This window comes from Giraffa tippelskirchi, chromosome 13 (assembly GCF_054371585.1).
Source record: "Giraffa tippelskirchi isolate mGirTip1 chromosome 13, T2T-mGirTip1v1.2.pri, whole genome shotgun sequence".
In the NCBI taxonomy this organism is placed as follows: Eukaryota; Metazoa; Chordata; class Mammalia; order Artiodactyla; family Giraffidae; genus Giraffa; species Giraffa tippelskirchi.
In genome coordinates, this window is record NC_137287.1 from 900,292 (window position 1) to 924,396 (window position 24,105).

At 63.1% G+C, this 24,105-nt stretch overlaps 1 protein-coding gene and 1 long non-coding RNA gene across 4 annotated transcripts; one reads left to right on the plus strand and one right to left on the minus strand.

The window, feature by feature from the left end:
- The first annotated feature begins 13,181 nt into the window (after positions 1 to 13,181).
- MAFK (MAF bZIP transcription factor K) lies at positions 13,182 to 23,963 on the plus strand. Of its 3 annotated transcripts, none has more exons than XM_081552564.1 (3): positions 13,182 to 13,324; positions 20,577 to 20,653; positions 21,581 to 23,963. In XM_081552564.1, exons 2-3 carry the CDS (start codon positions 20,618 to 20,620, stop codon positions 22,016 to 22,018), a joined length of 474 nt encoding a protein of 157 aa, XP_081408690.1. In that variant the 5' UTR covers positions 13,182 to 13,324; positions 20,577 to 20,617; the 3' UTR covers positions 22,019 to 23,963. The 3 variants fall into 3 exon arrangements, with proteins under 3 accessions (XP_081408690.1, XP_081408691.1, XP_081408692.1); XM_081552565.1 differs by lacking the exon at positions 13,182 to 13,324 and adding an exon at positions 15,066 to 15,463; XM_081552566.1 differs by lacking the exon at positions 13,182 to 13,324 and adding an exon at positions 19,764 to 19,978.
- LOC145531085 (uncharacterized) lies at positions 14,896 to 19,662 on the minus strand. Its single transcript, XR_014072156.1, has 3 exons — positions 18,008 to 19,662; positions 17,408 to 17,809; positions 14,896 to 15,708 (listed from the first exon to the last, which is right to left on the minus strand). It is a non-coding gene; the product is annotated as an uncharacterized LOC145531085 (long non-coding RNA).
- Positions 23,964 to 24,105: the final 142 nt, after the last annotated feature.

Genomic DNA, 24,105 nt, shown 5'->3' on the forward strand with positions numbered 1-24,105 from the left:
GCGGGGCTGGTGTTGGCTGCACAGTCAGTCCTCTTGGCAGCCCCGACGTTGCGGGAAGGGAACCCACACGGAGGCGGGCATCCTGGGAGGAGGCGTCAGCTAGAAGCCCTGCTGGTCTCTGAGTGAGGGTGTTTGTGCAGAGGTGGGTCGGAGGTGGGAGGGGGGCTCAAGTCGGTGTATGGCAGATACCGATACAATAGTGTAATTATCCTTCTATTAAGAATAAATTTTAAAAATTGAAACAACTAAAAAAAGAATGCCCCTCTGCATCAGATTCCCGGGGCCCACCCAGCGCTCCCTGTCAAGGCTGCCCCTGGTGGCACTGGAGAGCCCCCTTCTCAAACCCCTAAGTGGGAGCCGGGCTGCTGCAGACAGCGAGAATCTAAGAAGACGGCCCAGGGAGCTGTCACACCAAGGCCAGGTTCCAGCAGAGGCTCTGCCAATGCTGGCCTTCCCCTGGGGCCACCAGCCGCCCCCACACCCCGTGAACGCATGACTCTCCTGGTGGGGGGTGTCCAGCGACAGCCTCACTCTGTGAGCTGTGCCCGACCTCTGACCCAGCCTGTGCCCCTAGGGTATGACCCCAAATGTGCAGAAATTCCAGCACCAAGTTGATCTTCTTGGAGGCCCAGGGTCCAGCTGGCTGGACCGGTCAGCACAGCCACAGGGTGTCCAGACGACGCACTTGTCAGAAGCTGCTGCGGAAGGACCAAGCAGACCTCCTGTGATGAAACAGCCTGATCGATGGCGAAGGGAGAGAAGCCACTCATGCGTCAGGATGTCGGAAGTGACCACATCTGTCTAGCGGTGGAAATGGTCTGGGAAGAAACATGGCCAGTGGTCCCCGCAGTCACGAGCAGGGCCGGAGTGGGGCAGGGGACAGCCGGACAGGCCGTCCTCTCTGAGCGTCTCTTCCATTGATATGTGAATGGCCCAGAAAAGGTTTCCACCAGGGAATGGAGGGCAGTGTGCATGCCCCACGGGGCTGTCCCGGCCCCTCCTGAGGGGGCCACTCCGGCCCCAGCCTCCCTCTCTGTCCCAGGAGGGGCAGGCACGGTCCAGGCTGGCAGTCACCAGTCTAGCCTCTCCCTGGGACCCAGCCTCTCTCTCACTGGACAGCCTCTTCCTTCAAAACCCAGCCTCCCTGCCCGGTCCCTTCTTCCATGAAGTCCTCCAGGGCTCCCCCCGCCGGGGCAGGTGGTGGCCGTTCCCGAGCTGGTGCCTCCACCCTGGCAGCTCACACACGTGGGCGTCAGTGCTCACGGGCAGTGCCCCATGGACAGTGCCTGGCCCTTGTGGAATGGACCCTGCCTGCCTGCCTGCCTGAAGTTTCTAGACAAGCCCCAGATGCTGAGGCCAGGGTCACAGAAGTCAGAGGTCAAGGGGTAGATGGACAGATCTTTCCCGCTGGGATTCCAGGGCGGCTGCGCTGGAGGCGCATCCCCTACGGCGCCGGCCATCCACCTGGAGCTCTGCCGCACCTGGTCCAGGAGGGAGGAAGGGGCTGCCGGGGCCAGCGAGGGGCCACCAGGGCTGCCCCCAGAACTGAGTCCGGGGGGCCCGGGGGCCCAGGAATCTGCATTCCACAGGTTCCCCGAGAACGCAGGGGTCTCCAGGCCTCCCTGAGACCCCACTGCATTCGTTAGCCTCCCACAGGCGTGTCCTGCAGGCTGGACGTGGAGGCCAGGTGTCCAGGGGCCGCACCCCCCTCAGGCTCCAGGGGAGGGGCTTTCCGCCTCTTCCAGCTCCAGGGGCGCCAGCTCCTGGGCTCCGGCCGCGCCCTCCATCTCTGCTGCCTGATTCCCAGGCTGCCCCTCTCTGGTCCCCTTTTCTCTAGGTGGATTTAGGGTCCCCCAACCTAGGATGACCTCAGCTCGAGGGCTTTCCCCGAATTAGAGCCACAAAGACCCTGTTTCCCGACAAGGTCCCCTCTGAGGGTCCAGGGGGGCATGTGTTTTGGGGCTGCCCTCCCGCCCATGGCAGCTGCATCCCGAGGACCCAGCCTGGTCTGCCGCGCCCCCCGACCCCGTCTGGCACCCCAGCCTTCTCGTCTCTGCGCGCGCCAGGCTCCTGTTTCGGGGCCTCTGCCAGGGCTCTTCCTGCATCAGAAACCCCAGGCGCTGCTGTCCTCACCCCAGGACCGTGGCCCAGCCCCCACGGAGCCCCTGGGCCCCCAACAGCTCCCTTTGGAGTCCCCGCCACCCCAAAACCCTATCATTTACCCCCTTCTTTAAGGCCTGCCTCCTGCCTGCCTCCTCCCCAGCAGCACCTCGCCTGGGTGTCCCCTGCCCGGTGAACATGGGTGAGATGAGTGGACCAGGTGGGCAGAGCGAGATCCCGACCAGAGGAGCCGTGATGGTCTGGAGCTGGGTTCAGCCTGGATGGACACGTCGGCTGGACAAGCACAGGCCTCTGACCCCTGCAGCCCCAGGTCATCTGGGCGGCAACCCCGGAGCCACGGTGGAAACCCTTGCCCCCAGACTCCCAACCTAGCGACCGCGTGGTGGGCATGTGCCTCCGCCAAGCCCCAGAGGCTCCGCAGGAGGGAGCAGGGCGGCCCCTCCCCGGCACCTGCTGCTCTCAGGAGCTGAGGGGGCTGGTAGGTGAGGGTCAGAGGTGAGAGGCACCTCCCCCGGCCCCACCCCCGGGAGGGGGTGGCGGAGGGGGCAGGGCTGCAGCTGCGTGTGGTCTAACGGCCTCCATGCAGGAAGCAGCTGCTCCAGTCTGGGGCCCTGGGCTCCCCCTGAGCTGGGCTCCAGCCCCAGGGGGCGGGGTGTCTCTGGGTAAGGTCTCCTTGCCCCGGGCAGGGGTCCCTGGCCCGGCCCAGCACTCATGGTGGGGGGCCTGGGAGATGGGTCCCTCCAAGTGACCACCACAGGCCGGGGGCTGGTCAGCTCCTAAATCTAGAAGCCACCTTGTCCGTGCTGGAGGCCAGGTCAGCCTGGTGACTGCGTCTCGGCGCCTTGAGTCAGCGGCCCTGGGGACTCTCGGGAATTCCCTCCGCCAACGCTGGGGCTGTCGAGGGGAGGGGGGGCGCAGGGACCTGCCGCGGGGTGTGGCTGTGGTGAGGCCAGCTGGGGAGTGGGTGCCCTGGGCGCCCCCCACCTCCCCCACTCCCGGCCTGAAGCCTCTCTGGGGGCCAGGGAGCTGGGAAGGTGGAGCGGAAGCCCCAGGGAGGCTGCCTCTGGCCGGAGGTGGGAAGCGCCTTCCAACAATGGTCTGAAAATAGAACAGGCAGCTCCGGAGGAAGTGCGACCATCAGGGGAAGGGGGGGAGCAGGAAGGCTGCCCGGCCCAGAGGGGCCCCGAGGCCTCAGTTTCTCCACTGGCACCGCCCGGATGTGGGGACTGGCAGCGGGGAAGCAGGCCTGGGGGGCAGCCCCCCACGGGAGAGCCTCTCTGAGGGTACGCTTCCCACCAGGCCGCGGGCGTGCCCAGCGAATGGATCCTGGGGATGGGGAAACAGACGGGATCTCGTGTCAGCCGGCTACCCCCCCTGGTCCTGTGAGGGCTGGCACACTCTGTGGGTCCAGCACCCACCCACCCCAGCACCCAGGACCTGGCTCAGTGCCTCGGGGACAAGACTGAGCCCAGGGCCCACCTCCAGTGGAAACGCCAACCCACTTGTGACACGCTGCTCCCACGCCTTCGAGAGCCTGCGAGGCGTCGGGAAGCAAGTGTCAGCCACAGACAGCAGGGCGGGGAGGAGCCGGGGGTGGGGGACGGACCCTTCCGCCTGCAGAACCCTGGGGCCCCAGGGAACACCGCTGGAGAACCAGGGCGACTAAGCAGCAAGGACCCCACGCCCAGCCCGACCCTCCCGACCAGCGCTTTGCCAGGTTCCAGGCTCCCTGGAACGGTTGAGGCTGAGCACCTCTGTTGGGGCTGGGAAGCCCCAGGCGCACCAGGGGGGCCGGTCAGCTATGGTGGGGAGAAGAGGTCAGAGGTCAAGGGCACGGGGCTGGCGGGTCTGGGGTCACTGGTGTCAGGGCCAACATCATGGGGAAGGGAGGGGGCCTGCGTGGGAGGGGCTCCTCCAGGCCCGCACTTTCCCTGGCTCAACGGTCGGAGCCCCTCAGTCCAGCCCCTCCTTCCCTCCTGTCCTCCGGCCGGTGGGCCAGACGGCGCCCCTCTGCCCAGGGCAGCCCCGAGTCCACGCTCCCGGCTCGCAGTCCTGACACGGCCCGGAACCTCCCAGCTCCGCCGGCCGGGTTTGCTTTCCTTGTGCAGTTTGCTCAAGTTGCCTGCGAAGAGCGTGCGCTAGGTTTGAAATTAGAAAGATACCCTCACACGTGTTTCTCTCTTCTTCCCACAAACGCACACACACAGACAATCATCCCAGAGGTTCCAACCGCCTCCCAGGCCCGCCTCTCCCAGTTGACACTTTTCTGTGGGAAGCGCCCTCACAGACTCACACGCCGTCACGTGTTCCAACATTTGGCTCAGAAACGCGTCAGACGTCCCCGGCTTGGGCCCCGTGGCATCTCAGGCTGAGCAGAGGCCGGTGGGGGAGGGGCGTGCCCGCCCCCAGGGGGCCGACGAGCAGTCCCCACGGGTCACGGGGCTCTTTATCACAGCCCGTGTGATCACCTCTCCTGGCCCAGGGCTCGCTGGACTCAGCTGGGCAGTTCTGGTGTGAGTGTGAGTGTGACTGTGTCCCTGCACGCGCCAGGCCGTGAGGGAGAGAGAAGCAGGTACAGATGGACGGGCTGGAGCCATCTGCGGTCAGCCTGGGGTGTGTGTGTGTGTGTGTGTGTGTGTGTGTGTGTGTGTGTGTGTGTGTGTGTGTGTACGCACACACGTGCAGCGGGGGAGGCGGGACAGAGGGCTGACGGGAGCATCCGTGGTCAGTCTGGTCAGGGGCTGGGACCTCCTTAGGGGCGGTTGCCCGCGGCTCCGGCCTCCCCACGGCAGGACACCGGTTTTCCAGGTCAGGAGGCGGAGAGGCAGATCCAGGCGACACTGTGTAACAAGCAGGACAGGCCCTTCCCTGGTGTCCCAGGGGCTAAGACTCCACGCTCCCAGTGCCAGGAGTTTGATTCCTGGGCAAGGAACTAGATCCCTTTTACCACAACTAAGACCCGCCACAGCCAAATGACCTTGTTTTTAAAAAGAAGGATGTGTTTGGTCTTCGTGCGGAACTCCCGGCGGCGAGCTCCTGAAGCCTTGAAGCTTCCTGAAGGGCAGGGTTGTCTGCGGTTGTTCCTAACAAGCCCCACGGGCCCCACCAGAGTTCACGCTAAGGAGGTGGCTCTGGGTGGGGCCTTGCACCCCTGAGGGTGGAACTGCCCTCGTGAGGAAGGGTATGGAGCGTCCAGCTGCACCCCAGCCCCAACTCGGAGGAGGTGGGGGCAGGGGGCCAGAGAAGGTCCGGTGAATTCAATGGTCAATGGCCAGGGGCTGGATCGCTCATGGGTGCAGGCGCGGCTGGGGAGGACGTCTGCGCAGGGGCCCGCACGGAGCTCTGCCCCCCGGCCCGCCCCCCCACGCCTTCCCTGGGACCACGCCCTGGGCCTCCGCGCCCCCCACGGCTTCCCTGTGACGGTTCCCTTGGTTCCTGAGTTGCAGCCTCGGTGACGCCCTGTCCTGAGAATGAGTCCTTCCTGCATCTTGTGCGTTGTTCTCTTCGAGTGAATCATTGAAACCGAGGTTGGGGTCATGGGAACCCTCCGCATCTGCCGTCAGGTGGATGTGTGGGGAGCCTGGGGACCTGGGGCTTGGAATGGGCTCCAGAAATCGTGGGGGGACCTTGTGGGACTGAGCCCGCACCCGCGGGGTCTGCACTGACCCTGGGAGTTAGTGCTCAAATCAAATTGAGTTGTAGGACACCCCGTTGATATTGGAGAGTCACAGAATTGGTTGGTATTTGGAAAACCGAACAGCTCCTTTCGTGACCTGGCGTGGACGGGCCCCTCACTGTCCTCTGTGGGCCCTGGCACGCTTCGGTCTTGAAAACGGGATCAGGGGCCGGCTGCCACCGACCACAGCACGTGGTAACAAGCTATGCCTGCTTGGAGGACGCAGGCTGCGTTTCAGTTTGGGGAGATCACGGATCAGGCCAAAATGAATTCCTGTGCACAGGCCTGTTACTGGACTGACCTCACCTGCGCAGTCACCCAGGCGTGGCTCTCTGTCCTCCGTACCTGGGAGGTGACAGCTGTCTCTCCGGGTCCTGGGCGGGGGCGTCTAATGAAGGCGTCTGATGGCCTCACCCTGCGTCTGGGGCCGAAAAGGACACAAAACCCAGCCATTCCTGTCGTTGTTGTGGTGGGGGTGGGGAACATGAGACTCGCATTTCCCCGGAGCAGTTGCTCACCAGCCTTTGAAAAAATCAATGTGCTGCGTATTGATAGGGAGTGTTCGCGTATATAGCTGTTGTTTAGCTGCTCAGCCGTGTCCTGTTCTTTGCCACCCAGGGTCCTGTAGCTCACCGGGTTCCTCCGGCCATGGGGTTTCCCAGGCGAGAACACTGGAGCGGTTGCCATTTCCTTCTCATTCTGTCCTGGAGTCTTCTTTGCTGTCTGGGGCTGTCCTGTGCATTGTAGGGTGTTTAGCAGCATTCCTGGCCGCCACATGCTAGATGCCAGTAGCAATATTTTTTCTCAGTAGGACAGGGAAGAACCGCTCAAAATGTCCTCTTCAGCAGCCCCACAGCATCAGCAGGGAAAGCTACCGGGGTTTCTGTGTAGGTCTCACGCGACGCGTCCCTGGCTTCATTGGCGAGGAAGCCTCTGCTGTGCTCTCTGTAGCAAAGCCCACATGGCGGTGTGAACAGGCACCATTATCGTGGTCACTTACAACTCCAGAAGGAATGGCGTGACTTGGCAAAAGAATTTTTAGTTTTGTATCCTAAAGTCAAGTGCAGTTATTGAGAGCGGAACTTCTGACAACAGTCTTTGTCGCTTCTCCGAGCTGTGACAACCCAAAACACAAAACTGTGTCCAGTCTAGGTCAAGTGTCCCCAGGCCCGAATCATCCTGGTGGAGAACCCGGCCCTCCAGCTTCTCTAAGTCCCAGGGGCAGGAAAGGTGCGTTTCCTTGCAGAATCAAAGGCGTGTCTCCTGTGGTGACGGAAAGGCGGCCGGGCATGCGGTCTCCACGCCCCGCAGGCACCTGTGAGAACCAGCTCTCAGAGCCGCGGCCACCACGGGCCCTCCTCTGTTATAACCCGCAGGGTTTGGGCCCCAGGCCCCGGGACTTCAGTGAGACGCTGGCGGCCACGAACGAGCCAGCTTGCCATCGCCTGGGTCTCAGGTGCCCCACCCGGGAAAGGGGACCAAGTAGCACCTGGGTAGCCCATGGGTACCAGTGTGGGGTGGGGCTGCAGACCACGAGGGCAGCCAGCGTCCCCCTCCTGGCTGGCCGCCGCGGATGGGCTGGAAATGTCGGGGGTGGGGCGGTCGCAGGAAGCTCACCTGGGAGCGGGAGCTTTGCAGAACACCCGGCTGTCGCCCACCTCCTACAGGTCGGTTCCACTCCAGCACTAACTCGCAGGGTCAGTGCGGGCCCCATGGGTGGGGGCTCAGTCCCGCGAGGACCCCCCACAAATTCAGGAGCCCGTTCCAAGCCCCAGGGCCCCGGGTTCACACAGGAGAGGCAGGGAGGTTGTGGGGGGAGGGAGGTAACTTCTTTAGGAAACTTGATAGAATTGTTCTCACAGTGCCAGTGGAGACCAGCCTTATTACCCAGTGATACGTGAACCTGGGACCGTCACAGCCACGGTAACCGAGGTCTTTTCCTTCCACGAAGAGCTCCCCCGTGTGATCCTCGGGCAGCTCTGCTCAGATGGACGCGGAGAGGTCCACGCACAGCTGACTGCCCTTGGAAGCCCAACTCCGCTTCCTCCCTCTGCGGACCCTTGCTCCCCTCCCAGGGTGGAGATTCGAGGGGTCCCTTCCCCGGAGCTGGAGGGGGAGGAGACTGCTTGGACACGGACGGTTCCAGACGGGCCCCTGTCCTGCCAGGCCACCCCCTCCTTTGCCCCAGAAGCTAGGTGGGAACCAGCAGGCCAAGGCTCCCAGCTGCCCCCTCAACCCCTGCTTCCTGGCGGGGCCCAGGCTGCGGGGAGCAGGGTGGCTCTGCACCCCTAGAAGGGGCCTTGGCCCCGGAAGCTTCCCCGAGGGAGGGGCCAGGGCCCGGAGCAGGTGCACACATCCCCCACGAGGGCGGCCCCTCGCAGGCCTGAGTGCCAGCGCCAGCCCTGGGTTCCTCCAGAGCCCTGCTGGCCTGCCCAGGGGTGGGTGGGGCGTGCAGGAGGAGCCCCTGCAGTCCGGCGCCCCCAAGGTTCCAGCCTCCCACCTTTCAGGGCTCCAGGATCCTGAGGGCAACTGTGGGGATGCTGAGGGGTCGTAACTGCTGAGAGCCCCCAAGGGCTGAAGCGGGCCCCTCCTCTCCTCTGCAGAGTCACTGATCTCCGGGCCTCGGTGTCCCTCCCTTTCCCCGGACCTTGGCCAGGGCCACCTGAGTCTGCCCACGGCCTCCAGATGACTGGGAGGAGGGAGGAGCGGGCTGGACCCTGGGTGGGGAGGGAGGCCCAGACTCCTCCCTGGGAACCAGCTCTTCCCAGCTGGGCAACGGGCAGGTCTGTCTGCCGCAGGCGGGGGCCCTGACTGTCACGAGACTCTTCCCAGGGCAAAGAGGAGCCGTTTATCTGGTAACCAGCTCTGCCTTCACCATAAAGCCGTCATAAAAGGGCTATTTGTCAAGGCCAACCCGGACCCAGAGCTGTGCAAAGGTCTTCGCAGCCATTTAGAAACTGCACTCTCACGACAGTCCTGTGAGGTCAGCCTAGTTCCCTCCGTTTTATTTCATTTTTAATTTGATTTTATAGCTTTGACTAGCTAATACGTTATACGGTCTGGCAGTCGAACTGACATAAAGAGGCTGACACAGCATCTCGTTTCTGTCCCACGGCGTTGGCCCCGTCAGCCACAGGCCACCCTTGCCCTGGTTTCTGTGTTACCCCCAGCCTGCCCTCTGCAGGTACAGACGTGAATACAGACGTACGTCCTCCATGGAAACCAACCTCCGAGGATGCTCAAGTCCCTTCCATGACATAGCACAGGGGACTTCCCTGGTGGTCCAGTGGTTGAGACTCTGCGCTTCTGCTTCAGGGGGCCAGAGGTTCAGTCCCTGGTCAGGGAACTAAGATCCCATATGTCGTGAGGCACAACCAAAAAAAATTTTTTTTAATTGCACAGTATTTCATGAAACCTACACACATATACTCCCAATCATCTCTAGATTACCTGTGACACTTAATGCGGTGTAATTGCTATGTAAACAGCTGCCACTGCATTGCAGACTCTAGTTTTGCTTTCTGGAACTTTCGAGAAATTTTACCCCTGAATATTTTCAATCTGAGATTAGTTGCATCTGAGGATATGGAACCCGAAGATACGGAGCGCCGATTGTAGACATTTTTACGTCCGTCCCTTCCTTACACTAAAGGTAGCACTTCCTTCCCGAGTTCTGCGCTTTCACAGTTGGCGTATAACAGGCCCTGAGGTCTTTGATATCAGTGCACGGGGCCTCTCGCATTCCTTTGGCTGCAGAGTCCTCTGTCATCCAGGTGTCCACAGTTTATTCAGCTGGTCCGTTGATAATGACGATGTGGTGGTTTCCCATCTTCCTTTATTACAGGTACTGCCTCAAGGGTGAGCTCATACACTCCCAACTTCACATATGACCAGGTACACGCGTGGCACCGATTTCCAGAAGTGAGTGACTGGGTCTGAGGTCAAGTAAGGTCCGAGGTAAGTATGGAAGAAGCTGCCATGTCCCTCCCCCCGAGCCCCCCAGCAGTGTGCCCCAGGGCTCATCCCCCAGCCTTTCCATCCGAGGAGGTGCTCCGGCTTCCGGGCCCTGGAAGGTGAGCCGTGGCGTTGCAGGGCCGCGGGAAGGTGCGTTTTCTCTGTGACGGTCATCTCCGCTGCGTCTGTCATGTAGATGTCCTTTTCTGTGACTGACCTCTTCCTATCCTTTGCTCCTTTTCTTTGTCTTTTACATTTCTAGCAGTCCTTTGTGTACGAGGAGAATGCTGCTGCTGCTGCTGCTAAGTCGCCTCAGTCGTCTCCGACTCTGTGCGACCCCATAGACAGCAGCCCACCAGGCTCCCCGTCCCTGGGACTCTCCAGGCAAGAACACTGGAGTGGGCCGCCACTTCCTTCTCCAATGCATGAAAGGGAAAAGTGAAAGGGAAGTCGCTCTGTTGTGTCCCTCCGACTCTTAGCGATCTATTCTTTGTGTGGTAACTTTGCTTATGGCGATTTCTGCCTCAAATCACTTTTTAAATGTTTTATTGTTTTGTGGCTGTGCTGGGTCTCTGTCGCTCCTGGCCAGCTTTCTCTAGTTGTGAGTTGGGGCTCCTCCTCGTCGGTGTACGCAGGCTTCTCATTGCGGTGGCTTCTCGTTGCAGAGCGCGGGCTCTAGGGAGCACGGGCTTCAGTAGCCGTGACGCACGGGCTTTTGTTGCTTCACAGCATGTGGAATCTTCCTGGACCAGGGACCAAACCCATGTCCCCTGCATTGGCAGGCGGACTCTTAGCCACTACCACCAGGGAAGTTATTAAGTCATTTTTATGTGTTTGGATTTTTCATCATAATTAGACAAAACCTTTTCCCACTGCGAAGTTTTAAAGGAAGTCACTCATGTATTCTTCAATATTTGAATGTTTTCTTAAGGTTTTTTTTTGTTGTTGTGGCGACATACAAATAAAGTGTAACTCCCCATTTTAAACGTTTTTGGTGTTTCAGCTCAGGGGCATCAAGCACTTTCCCATGCCTGGGCCACCACTGCCATCCATTTCCAGAACCTTCTCATCATTTCATGGTTTCTTTTAAAATATTATTAATAATTACTTGATCCCTTCAAGATGCATAACACTGCTGAACCCTGTAGGAAAACCATGGGCCCAACTTTATCTTGTCCTGAATGGCTATCAAGTTGTCTCAACATCACTTATTTAAAAAGCCTGTCTTGGGACTTGCCCAATGGTCCAATGGTTATGACTCTGCTCCCGGGGTGGGAGCCTGGGGCTGCCAGTGCAGGTTCGGTGCCTGGTCTGGGAACTGGATCCCACAGACCGCAACTAAAGATCCTGCACGTCTCAACGAAGACCCAGTGCAGCCAAATTAATTAATTAATTAAAAAGCCCATCTTCATTTGATTTTATCAAGCCCATCTTATTTTTTATTTAAAAAATTTGTTTTATGTTGGAGAATTGATTAACATTGTTGTGTTAGTTTCAGGTATGTAGCAACATGATTCAGCTATATGTGTATATGTATCTGTTGTTTTTCAAATTCTTTTCCCATTAGGTTATTAGAGAGTATTGATCAGAGTTCCCTGTGCTACACAGGGAACTTGTGATACAGGTCCTTGTTGGTTATCTATTTTAACTACAGCAGTGTGTACATGTCAATGCTAAACTCCCAGTATTTCTGCTGCCCTACACTTCCCCCACCCCTACCCTGGTAACCATAAGTCCGTGCTCCAAGTTTGTGAGTCAGTTTCTCTTTTGTGAAGAAGTTCGTTTATCAAGCCCATTTTCCAGCTGAGGAAACTGAGACCCAGAAGTGAACCTACAAGATCAGCCCCAGCACAGGTGCGCCTTCTGGCTCCCACATCCACCTGCTGCCACTTCTCTGTGCCCGGCGGTCACGGCACTGAGGAGACCATTTAGACAGTACCCTTGGTAGCCAAGTTAATACAAAGAGTCTGCAGGCCAGTGAGGGAAATGAGGACAGTGAGGAGAGGGTCCATCACCCTGACCTCTCACCATGGTGTCCTGCTGAGAGAGCGACAATCTGAGGACAGAGGGTGTGGGCTGGGAGAAGGGGAAACACCTTTCAAATTCCAGCTCTGAAAACATCCTGGAGAGGCGAACGCTGCTGTGTTTGTTGGCAGCTGTTATGCTGAGGCCGTCGTTAAAGTTCAGTGTGCCTGGTGGCCCCGCGAGGCCAGGGCACCCTGGCAGAGCAGGTTGCTCAGAAGGAAGGCCGCCTGTCGTGGAGACTGCAAACGGGGGACTCAAAAACCTCTTGGCACTTTCTCCCATTTGTTGCCGGGATACACTCTGAAGGGCCCAAGATGGTTCGAGGCCCCCCCGCCCCCATACTAGCCTGAGCAACTTTCCCTGCTCTCTCAGAACTCAGAAATGCGGCCTCATGGACGTAGCTCATTATTTCCGAGAAGGATCCAGAAACCGTCCAGGGATCTGGCCTCCCATCCAAGTGCTGGGGAGGGGGGAGTGGGCCGGGCCGTGTGACTGCAAGGGTCAGCTCCCCAGCTTCGGCCTCCACGTGCAGCAGCAGCGGGCTCTCCTCTCCCAGGCTGGCCCTGGCCTGAGGCCGGGCAGCATTCTATTCTGCTTTTTCGGGGTCTGCCTCCCCACAGCAACCATCAGCTGGGCCTTAGGCGGGCACTGTTTCTAGGCCAGGGGTCTTGGAGCCCCTTAACACTGAGGCTCTGGGTTGAAATCATTTAACACCATTTTATCTTGTTCTCTCTACTCGTATCCTGGTCCAACCGAGAAATCAAAAGGCAGAGGTGTCTTTCTGGAGGGCATGTCAGGGCTCTTCCCTCATTGGTGGGGCCGCCCCCCCTCCAAGACAGGGAGGTTGGTGTGTCCCCAGACCCACTGCCTCTTTGATGAAACCACCAGACTGTCCGCAACAGGGGTTCCCACTGCGGCCAACCCTGGGGAGATCGGGGTCTCTGAGGGCCCTGGTGAGTCTCAGGGATGCACGGGCCTGGGGGGTGGGGGCCGTTTAGGGTTAGGTTCGTGAGGCCCACTGGAGAATACGGATGTGGATTGCAGGCGGGAGTTTGCCCTTCCACCGAGCTGAGAGCTGGCGAGCTCCAGGGAGACTGGGGGTGCTCCCGGCTCTCGACGTCTGGGGACTGCTGCCGCCACCGCGCGGCGCGCGCTGCACCTGCGGTCACAGGTACGGCCGGTCCCTTCAGCGCAGGTGGGCTCGGGGCGGAGCCTCCGGTGGGCGGGGCCTAGGCGGGGCGTCGGCGCGCGGTGGGTGGTGCCTCGAGTGGGCGGGGCGCTGGCGCGCGCGGGGGGTGGGCGGGCCCGCGGCGAGTGGGCGGGGCGGCGTGACGCGCGCCGACGCCAATCCCGGAAGCGGTGTCAGATGCTGGGGAGCCGGGCGGGCGGGCTGGCGGCGGGCGGCGGGGGGGACTTGTTGTTCTCCGCGAGGTCGGAGCCCGAGCGCTCGGCGGAGGCGGCGGCCGACGGGAAGCGCGAGCCTGAGCGCGAGGAGAGCGCGTGCCCGCGAGGAGCCGCCGCGCGTCCGCGCCCCCCGCGCGACGCCAGGTGAGGGGCTGCCGGGCGGGGCCGGGCGGGGCCGGGCGGGGGGCCGAGGGGCCGCCCGGGGGGCGCCCGCCGCCGAGTCTCCGCCGCCTCGGACCCGCGGCCGCTGGTGTCGGATCTCGGGACCCCGGCCCGGCCGGCGCACCTGCGGTCGGGTGTCCCGCCCCGAGCCCGCCGTGCGGGCGGGGGGCCCTTCCTCGGGGGCGCGCCCCCAGCCCTGAGCCCCGGCCCGCGTCCGCGGGCGGCGGGCGCCAGACGGGCCCGGGGAGGGACGGGTGGGCAGCGCGGCTTTCCGGCGGGCCCGGCGCCCCTGCCCGGCCCGCCCCACCTGTTCTGCCCTCTGGGCCCCCGGAGATGCGCGCGGGGGAAGCGGGGGCGCAGCGGGGGCCACGTGCCGGGGAGCGCATGGCGACCCGGGCGACCCGGGCCTCGCGCACCTGGGCGCTGCCCGGCTCGGCGGCGCGGTCCTGCCCCGGCGGCACTCAGGCCCGGCCTGCGCTGCCCGCGCGCGCCCGGGTCCCCGCCACGCCGGACGTGCGCAGGGCGAGGAGCAGGGGCCTCGCTGACCGGATCCCTGTCCGAGCAGCCGACCTGCCGGGGTTCGCCGAGGGAGGCCTCGGCGTGGGAGCTTGGGGTGGGGAGGGGGGCGACGAGCGCGTCACTTCCCGAAGCCCGTGGCTTCATATTTTTTCTCGGTGAATGGGGGTCTCCGCCTCTTCTAACTGGAAATAGAGGCTCTTCGCTACTTTTGTTGAGTACTGGACACCGCGCGCTTCCATACACCTGCCCCACCACCTGGCCTGGGGTCTGCGTTGGGAAAGCACGGTCGTTCAGCCCTGGCCCCCCGTCCCCTGTCTCCCCGAAGCAGTGTCCTCACTCGCCACGTGTCCTGGAGCCCTCACCCAAGTGGCACTAGCCCCTTCTGCTCACATTCCGGAGCCGTCGGCGGCGGCGTTGCGGGAAGTCCCCTGCTCTCCGGTCTTGTGTTAATGATTAGGCTCTTGTTTACCTTCCCCACAGACCTGGTGGCCTGGAGGAGTGAGATCCTCCCCCTGACAGTTCATGCAGAGTTGACTGCCACTCAGCCCCCTCTTGCCAGGTTGCCTGTTTTCTGGAGGTCCCGGGACTCAGATGTCCACATTCAGCCCATAGTGACAGATCAGTGGCTTCTGGGCAGTGTGGCTTGGCTGCCCATCGTCCTCCCCTCGCCCCTTTGTTGGCATCGACCGGGTTTTGCCAGCACAGTGGTTGCCACACAGGAGTCTTAATGAAGTGTGGCCGAATGCCTGGCCTGCCATCTCTGAAGCCCAGTCCCCAAGCCTGATGTCTTCACTGGCTGGGGTGTGGGGGGGTGGGGAGGGTGTTGAGCCTTTTATAAAAAGCATTCCTTTAAGCAGGTGGGAGGGCCTGGAGCACTGAAGGTGGGCTGTGCAGGTGAGTGGGGCACACCTGCAACTTGTTGCATTGTGGATGATTGCCTCCTATCCAAGAACTTCCCTCCCTGGGTCCAGTAGGAATGTTTGAGCTCGGTAGAGGGTGTCTGCTCTTACAACTTAAAGCTGGACCTCTCGGTATTCCAGAATAAAACATTTATTAATTCAGAATCACAAGCGAGGCTTCTTGCCCGAGCGCGTTTGCGTCTCGTGCTTGAGCAGGGCCGGCCTGTAAGGGACGGCTTCCAAGTTCAGCATCGCTCACTCTCAAGGTAGTTGCTAAAAATGGGAGTTGAATCGTGGCTACTGGGGAAGTCGGCTCCAGGGCTTGCTGCGTTCCAGCCCTTTCTCCAGCCCTGCTGCTGAGGGCTGAGGCTGCCGCCAAGCGAGGTCGTTTTCCGGACCATTCTTTGTCCACTGCGGTGCGTGCTTTCACTCTCAGGCTCTGCCATAGCTGGAGAGTTTGTTTACAGTCTCAGGCAACCTAGGATTCTTGCCTGTGTCCTGGCTGTTCCCAAGTCTAAAGGTTTCTGGATGGACTTTCTGGACAGCAGGTCCAGTCCGCACGGGAAATGGAGCCCCGGCCAGTGGGGACGGTCCTCTGCGTGGCTGCTCTGCGTGGCTGCTCCTCGGGGCAGTAAACAGTGACTCACTCTCCACTCTGCTCCCCGCCTCCCTGTTCTCGGCTGATGGAAGATGCGTTGCTCCGGTATTTACTTTTGCTTTTTATAAGTCACAGACTCGTCATGTTTCCTCTTTGTTACAGTTTCAGGAAATTGAGAGTGTCATCTCACAGTCGTAGGATTTAGAGCAGGTAGAGATGAACCTGCAGGGCCTCAGTCTGCAGACACACAGTTCTCCCCGAGGAAGCTGAGCCCCGTGGCGCCTCGCCTGCCCAAGGGGGAGGCGCCTGGTGTGGCTGGCTTGCCTTTCTGCACTGCCCACCTGGGTGCCCTGGGCAGGGGGGCAGAGAGGAGACGGGGTGGAGGCTGCCCCAGCCTCCTCCCTCACACAGGTGCTGGCACCTGCTTATGCAGCAGACCTTCCACCTGCCAGGAGTCGTGGGGAGCGAGGAGGTGAGAGCGCCCCCTGCTCTCCTTCCGTTGAGGGAGGCAGGCCTTGGACAGAAAGGCCAACGCCCGTCCTGGGACACCGCCCTGGATGCGTGCTCAGGAGGGACGCCCACCTCCTGCACATGAAGCGAGGGGAGGAAGGGGGCAATGGCAGAGGGGCAGGAGCTTGGAAGTGGGAGGGTCCCCGGCACAGATGGGCAGGGGGCTTCAAGAAGCTAGTGGGGGAGGCCTGGCGTGGCAACAGGTGGCCCTGGGAGTGGCGGCTTCAGGAGGGACCCCCCCCCGCCTGCTTGTGGGGGCTGCGTTTGAGGCACTGGGATGGGAATGCAGACCAGACTCGGGGGGCCGTGCACAGGTGGTGCCAAAGGGCTGCAGCATCAACGGGGACGCAGGCCAAGCCAGCAGGTGGGCATAGAGGGGAGGACAGGCCTGGGGCCACCACCTGCGCTGGAGAGCCAGCAGGAGTGTGGTGCGAGAGGGGGCGTCTCCGGGGCCATCGCATCCCTGGCTGGACAGAGAGGTGGGGCTGGTCGGAGCCCTGGTCGGCACCGCTGGCTGGGGGAGAGCAGAACCCCCCGCCGCGAGGGCTCTGGGGGAGCAGGGACCCTGCCTGAAGCCGGGTGGTGGAGTGGGGGCTGGCGTGGCGGGGGTGGGGCTGCTGAACGCCCCGTTCAGCCTGCTGTCAGCCGGGCGGCAGCCTGAGTCACCTCTGGACGTGGCCAGGATGACACAGCTTCCTTGGGCTGCACAGGCAAGGTGACCAGACGTCCTCCAGGCCAGGCAGACAGTCACGTCTTGCTGGAGGGCAGCCAGCCAGGGCCAGCCTGCTGGCTGGGCACGGGCCGGGCTGGTGGGGTGGCCGGCAGGGCGTGGCGGGACACGCCCCCGTCTCAGGGAGCTGGCGCAGGTGGTGGGCGCCCTCCTGATTCTGCAACCTGCCTTTGCTGGCTCCTTCCTGGGATGGATGAGTCGACTGGTGCTTGTTCGGCAGACAGGCACCTGCTGTGGGCCAGCCTGAGGGGCAGTTGGCCGGGGGTCTCTCGAGAGGAGCCCCGGCCCCCAGAGCAGAGGCAGCACATCCTGGTGGTCCGGGCTTTGGGGTTCACTCTCGGCTGCCGTGATGGTGACCTGCCCCCCTCCCCCTGGATGCCCCCGAGGCCTGGGAATGGAAGGTCCGCTCCGCCACCCTCTCTCGGGCTGAGCGGCACGGGCGTCGAGAGCCTGCCCTGCTCGATGCTGACGTTGGAGACTCGGCTTCTCCCGCCCAGGCTCCCGACCTGGGCCTGCAGACTGGTTGTGCAGTCTAGTGAGAATCTGAGGCTCTTGAGACCTCCTTTGCTCCTGGGTAATCTAAGCCCAGGGCTGCCCAGGTGGGTTGCGCTCCCGTTCTCCAGTGGCTGCCCTGCTGAAGAATGGGGGCCCTGGGCCCTGGGCCCTGGCCCCTGGCCCCTGGCCCGGCCCCGTGAGGGCTGGAGCACACAGGGGCCGGCCAGGCCTGCTCTCCCCAGGAGCCAGGTCTCAGCGGCGGCGGCAGGGATTTGCGAGGAGGAGGGTAGGAAGTGCTCCTGGCCCCAGCTCACCTGCCTTCTGGAAGGGCAGTCCTGCCCTGTTTCTTACGGGCCCAGGAGGGGAGGGACGCTCCCGAATCTACTCCAGACTGCGTGGTCCCCGGGGTTGCCTCTGTCTGGCCGCTGGGTCTCCTTCCCTACAGAGGTTGTGCTCTTCCGTGTTCAGCTGGACATCAGAATGGAGTTTCTGGCTTTGGGTTGAAAAGCAGCCTCTTAGCCGACAGTCGGCTGGAAGGTGTTCCTGGGAGAGGTGCTGGCCGCGCGCTCTAGACCAGCGGCTCCCTCGGGGCAGGAGAGGGAGCGGAGGCAGCCCGCGTCCGGTGTCCCAGCCTGGCGACGGCACCAGGACCAGCTGAAGGCGCCTCCAGGTTGCTGGCCGATGGCCGGGGTGGAGCGCTGGGCCTCCTCGCCGGGCTGTCGGGAAGGTGTGTGGAGGGTCCAGGCTCTGAGGCAGCAGCGCTGGCCCTGGGTGCCCTGCCCACCCCTGGCCGCCGTCTCCCCCCCGCCGGTTCCTCGCCTGTGAGCTCTGCTGGCCCACACGGCTGCGTGGGTCACAAACACCCTCAGGGCAGCTCTTCCCAAGTCAGTTGTTCTACAAACTCTCGTTCACACCTGCAAAACTCTTCTCTGAACCTCTTTCCAAAAGCAGGCTGTTTTTCTGTTGCCTGAAGTGACGTGAGGGCGGTTCCAGGGCTGTTTCGCGTGTTTAGGGGAGAGGCGAGTGGCCTGCCGCTCCTGTCCCCTTACTGAGTCCACGGAAGGGCTCTTGGCCCCTGCACCCACAGACTGACTTAGACGCGAGCCCCCGGGCCCTGGAGGGGGGGGCGGAAGCCGAGCGCTGACGTGCCCGGGTCTGTGGGGGTCATGATGATGGGCAGGGCCAGCCGGCGTCTGCTTGCCTGAGGCTCGCCCCCCTTCCCCTGGGGTGTGGGTCCTGGTGCAGATCCTGGGGTGAGCGCCCAGGGTCAGGGTGTGTCTCCCTGTGTCACTGCAGTGGCCCAGCTGAGGACGTTTGGCACTGGGCCCTTGGTTCCAAGCCCCTCATTTTTCAGAAGAGAAGACCAAGACCCACAGAGAGGAGAGGGTCTGTCACCCCTAGCTTGTCTCAGGCTGGGAACCAGCCCCTTGGCTCCATCTGGTTGGGTGGGGGCCTGAGGACTGAGGTCAGGCCCCGGGGGGACCCCAGCCAGGCTGCTCTCCCCCATCTCAGCCGAGGCTCCTCGCCCCGGTCCTGCACCGAGGCCAGGCGGTGGGCCAGGTGGGCTCAGCGCCGGCAGATGTGGGGCCTGAGGGTCTGCGGCCAACTTGACCTGGTGGACGGGGGTGCCCAGGCCCAGTCCTTGTGTGTGTCCTGGGACCTGGGTGCCCCACCTGGCGATGTCACGGTGGGCAGGTCCCCAGGGGAGGCATCCCTGCCTGGAAGGAGCTGGGGTCCGGGCCAGGCTGGAGCGTCCCTGAGGGTCTGCTCCTCTGAGCACAGGCCCCCTGCCCTTCCTTTTCCCACCGGGGTGGGGGGTGGGTGGGCGGGGCCTCCGCCTGTGGGAATGTGAGCCCAGCTCTGTAAACAGCTGGTGACTCACCGCCCAGCTATGCCCTGGCGTGCTGGGAGCAGACTGCAATGATAGCAGCCCCTCCTCCCTCGACGTGGAGAAGTTTCTCATGGCCTCTCAGCCGGCCCTCCCTGGCTTCTCCAGGCTGGGGTTGACTCCCGAGCCGGAGGGAGGGGTGGCCCACAGGGCGCCCTTGGGTCCCCAGGGGTCCAGCCACAGTCAGGCTGCGGCTCTTACCTCCACTTTGGGCACACGCGTGAGCTCGCGAGGGCACAGGGGCCCGGTGCCGCAGGGAGAGCAGACTGGGCACGGACCGGGGTGCCGAGACCCCCTGGTGGTGAAGGGTGGGCGGGCCGCCAGAGGCGGGGACCGTGCCTGGGGGGTCCAGGCAGTGCCACCAAGAGGCTCCCAGGGCTGCAGGGGAAGACTGCCCAGCAGGTCTCCCTCACCTGGAGATGGAGCCTCTGCTGTGGCCCCGTGTCTGGCCCCAGACCCTCCGGGTGCTTCCCTCTGCTCATTTCACCTTGTCTGGCGTTCGGAACCCGGGGCGGGCAGGCCCCAATCCCTTGAGACCGAGAGCCGTGCGCGAGTCAGGGCCGTGTCTTCCGCACGCCGTCCCCAGCTGCGGGCCTGGGGGGCCTGCTCGCCCCACAACCTGTGCTGTCCGTGCGGCCCACCCAGAGCCATTGTTGCTGTGGGCTTCTCCGTTTCCATGACGACCATCGGGGGCTGGCTACTTCCCAAGGTCGCCATGGCAACTATCAGAGGGGAATCATGCTTGGGATGCTTTGGCTGGCTTTTTCATGAATGATTAGAATGTGTGACACAATGCAGACGCGAAAATGAGAAGGGCGGGCGGCGGGGGCAGCTCCTGCCAGACGGTCGGTGGGCTCTGGAGGCGGCGGCTCCCACTCCCCTGGTCCCAGGCTGGCCAGCGTCGGGAGCCCCCACCCACCCTCTGGGCCTCGGGTCATGGCTGTGGGGCAGCCTCAGTGGAGGGGGTGATGTCACCGCTGCAGTGTCCTTGGAGGAGGTGGGTCTTCCGGGGAGGGTGGGCTCCCCCCACCGGTCATGGGGGCGAGCTCAGCAAGGCTGGAGTTCCCCAAAGGGCCAGGTGGGCCCAGGGTGACAGGGTCCTGCCAGGGCGGGCACGTCCCTGGGGCCAGCGCTCTTCTCTGCTAAGGCGTGGCCTTCCAGGAAGGGACTCCGCTACTGCGCACGTGGACCCCCGGGCGAGGCATCCTGTGTGCACTGCCCAGGTGCCGTCGTTCAGCTCAGGGCGAGAGAGCAGGAAGCAGCCGCGGCTCCTGCCTGGTGCCAGCCCTTGGCGCTGGCGCTCGTGGCCAGGGCCCTGCAGGCGGGACAGCCGTGTGACCTTTGGGTCCCGGACGAGGCAGATGCTGGACTGGAGGGCATGACCCGGCGTTCCCCCCGCCCCTCAGCAGAGGCTGAGGCCCACCAGGATGCCCTCGCTTTTGGGGCGCTGTGACTGGACGGCGCGGACTGGGGAGCGGAGCCTCCCGGATGCCCCTGCAGGGGCCGCCCCCACTCGCGTCACTTGTGACGGCAGCCTGTCCCCCCAGCCCCCCGCCCCCCACCAGAAACTAACCGCACTCGTCTCTGATTTCCAGCTACCGTTTCCAGGTTCTGTCCGGGTGACTGTGCCCAGGTTATGACGACTAATCCCAAAGCGAACAAGGCGTTGAAGGTAAGGGAGGGTGGGCACAGCCCCGTCTCTGCCCCGGGCACCAGCCTGGGAGAGGCCCCCTCTGGCCCCAGAAGCCCGGGACCGCCCTGGCGTGTGCGGAGGGGTGCCTGTCAGCAGAGTGGGGAGGGGGCCGAGGGCTGGAGGAAGTATCTGAGGGAAGTGGGAACAAAGTTGGGGCTGCGGCCTCAGGAGAGGTTGGGGTGGAGGGGTGGGTGCCTGCTGGACAGGATGTAGTTATCAGCCCAGCACCTGGATGTGGGCGGCGTGGCCTCTGATCCCACAGAGCCCCCCATGGAGTGCCTTGGGTCATGCCGCCTCCCTGGGGCTGGCTGGAGTCAGATCTCCGTGTGTGTGTGTGTGTGTGTGTGTGTGTGTGTGTGTGTGTGTGTGTGTGTGTGTGTGTGTGTGTGTGTGTGTGTGTGTGTGTGTGTGTGTGTGTGTGTGTGTGTGTGTGTGTGTGTGTGTGTGTGTGTGTGTGTGTGTGTGTGTCAGATCTCCGTGTGTGTGTGTGTGTGTGTGAGAGTCAGATCTCCGTGTGTGTGTGTGTGTGTGTGTGTGTGTGTGTGTGTGGCCGGCCTGCAGACCTCCAGGCCCCTGCTGGGTCCCGCCGGGTCAAGGTGGCCTCGGGGACACCCCATGGACCCGAGCTGCGTCAGCCCAGCAGCCCGCACCAGGCACTGGAGGCCCCCAGAGGGCAGCACAGCGGGACTGCGGCCCGGCGGGGTAACCAGCTCACGGCAGGTCGTAGCCAACGGTCCCCTTGGGATGCCCTGTCTCCCGGGCCGTGTGTGCCCGACGCCCAGTGAGGCACGGTGCCTGTCCGTGCCCGGTGGGGGTGTCAGCCTGGGGGGGCAGAGGGGCCTGGCCCCTCGCGCTAACACCCCAGGTCCTGGCCCCCGGAGCTGACCCCGCGCCGCGGCCCCACAGGTCAAGAAGGAGGCGGGCGAGAACGCCGCGGCGCTCAGCGACGATGAGCTGGTGTCCATGTCGGTGCGGGAGCTGAACCAGCACCTGCGGGGCCTCACGCGCGAGGAGGTGGTGCGCCTGAAGCAGCGGCGCCGCACGCTGAAGAACCGCGGCTACGCGGCCAGCTGCCGCATTAAGCGCGTGACGCAGAAGGAGGAGCTGGAGCGCCAGCGCGTGGAGCTGCAGCAGGAGGTGGAGAAACTGGCCCGCGAGAACAGCAGCATGCGGCTCGAGCTGGACGCCCTGCGCTCCAAGTACGAGGCCCTGCAGACCTTCGCCCGCACCGTGGCCCGCGGCCCCGTCACGCCTACCAAGGTGGCCACGACCAGCGTCATCACCATTGTCAAGTCCGCCGAGATGGCCTCCTCCGCCTCCGTGCCCTTCTCGGCCGCCTCCTAGTGCCCGCCCGGCCGAGGGGCGCGGTCCCGCGGAGAGCGGACCCCGCGGACTCCTGCGGGGCCAGCGGGAACAGAGGGGCTTCCGAGCGCCGCCCGCCCTGCCCACGCGCATGCGCACCGCACGCCCCGCCTGCCCTGGGCTCTGCCGCCAGCTCTGGGCCGTCTCCCCGGCTCTCTGTCCGGCCCTGGCGGGTGCAGGATGTGTGGACAGAAGGCCCTCAGGAGGCCCCCGGCCCAGACGTCTTCCACCCCTCCCTCGAGCTGCCCGTCCGCACGCGGCGGCGTGTCCACACCACGCACGGGCCCCCAGCCGGGCCAGCACCCCTTCAACACGCCGACTGCGCCCGGGCGCCCGGGAGGAACCGCCCTCGCGTGGGGTCCAAACACTGTGATCCTGCTGCAGCCTCGCCCAGAGGCCCAGGCCCCCTGAGTGGGAGGAGGAAGGGCTGTGTGCGCGTGCAAGCGTGTGCGAGTGTATGCCAGCCTGCATACACCTGTGCATGTGAGCATGCGCACACGTGCACCTGCCCTCTTGCTGGGGCGCCAGCCGCTCTGGGGCCCGTGCAAGCTTTGGGTTTCCTCTCCGTGTCGGGTGACGCAAGGGCAGTCCCCAGCCAGGAGCAGCAGCCACCTGGCCAGGAGAGGGGAGCCCTGGGGGCCGGGCGGGGGGGCACGTTCTGTGGGGAGCAGATGTGAAATTGGCAGCAGCCGAAGTCCTGCTGGATGAGAAGGAAAGCAGGGAGGAGGGTGGGTTGGAGGATGAGGAGTGTTGATGGTGGAGGAAGGTGAGGAGGGGGGTGGGGTGGGCACTGGGCTAGGGAGGCGGCAAGGACCAGCCTCCTGGGGGCACTTGGACCGTCTGTCAGCAGAGGACATGGGACTCTGCCACCTTGGTGCTTAATCGTTGCCTGGAACCTTCATCCGCTCTTCCTTCTTGGCACTCACAGCCACTGATGATCGGGTGGCCTTTGCTGGGTGTCCCTTCCCCGAGTGTGGCCAGGCTTGGGTGCCCCTTCCCGCCCTTCTTGGGAAGGTTCTGGCCGAGAGGCGGGTGGTGGGTGGATGGTGAGCCCTAAGCCCACTGCAGGCCAGAAGCCCTGAGCTCCAGCTCCCGGCTTCTTCTCGGCTTGCTTCCCACAGTTTAGTTAGCCCGGCTGGGAGGAGGAGGCAGCATGCGGGGAGGGCAGAGGGCCCCAAGGGCTGCAGACGGAAAGCGTCCCCGTGTGGGGGGAGGCATGGCCTATGGGACGTCTGGGTCCCTTCAGAGCCAGGCTGGCGTGTAGAGAAGCTGTCCATACCAGAGCCATGGTAGGTAATCCACATTGGATATCAATAAGGACCATGGGGATATTTAAAAGAGAGAAAAGTATATATATATAAAAAAAATTATATACACATTTTATCGTACAGATTTTCGTACCTTTTCCTCCTATTTGATACTGTAAATCTCTATAGAGCAGAGCTGCCTGGTCATGCGGGTTGGGGAGGACCCCCTCCCATGCCAGGCCTCTCAAGTTGGCCGCCCACCGCCCAGTGCTGCCCTCGGGCCTCGGGCCGCCGGGGGTCCCCGCGCGGCAGCCCCGCTCCCGGGACCAGGCCTGGGAGACCCGTGTGCCCCTCCTCCTTTCAGAGCGTTGGAGTTTCAGCGTCACAGTTTTAATATATGGGTTTTTTATTTAAGAAAACAGGCCCGTCCCCCTGCTCCCGGGCGACAGGGCCTTATGCGTCAGCTCCACACCCGTCTCCCACACCTCTGGCCACTCAGCAGTTTCATTTCAATATTTATTTTTGTGCTGCTTTTATCATGATATAAATTATTGAGAAGAGACCCTATGTCGTGGCCCCGAGGTGCGAAGCGGCCCGCCCGGCCGGCCACACCTAATTTATTGCTGTATATCTCTGCTGTGACGCTTTTGTACCTTTCAATAAAGAGTTTTCTGGTTTCACGTCGTCTCGTCGCACGGCTACCGCTCGGGGCCAGCCTCCGTCCGTCCTTCCCCCCTCGCCGTCCGTCCGTCCTTGCCCCGCCCCAGGGGGCTGTCGGCACTGCACGTGCCCCCCATCGCCGTGACCACGCCCCCCGGGGCC

Bases quoted from the DNA above. Each gene is read 5' to 3' on its own strand.
- MAFK (XM_081552565.1), top strand. The intron at 20,654-21,580 runs GTAAGGGAGGGT...GCGGCCCCACAG, and splicing joins AAGCGAACAAGGCGTTGAAG to GTCAAGAAGGAGGCGGGCGA.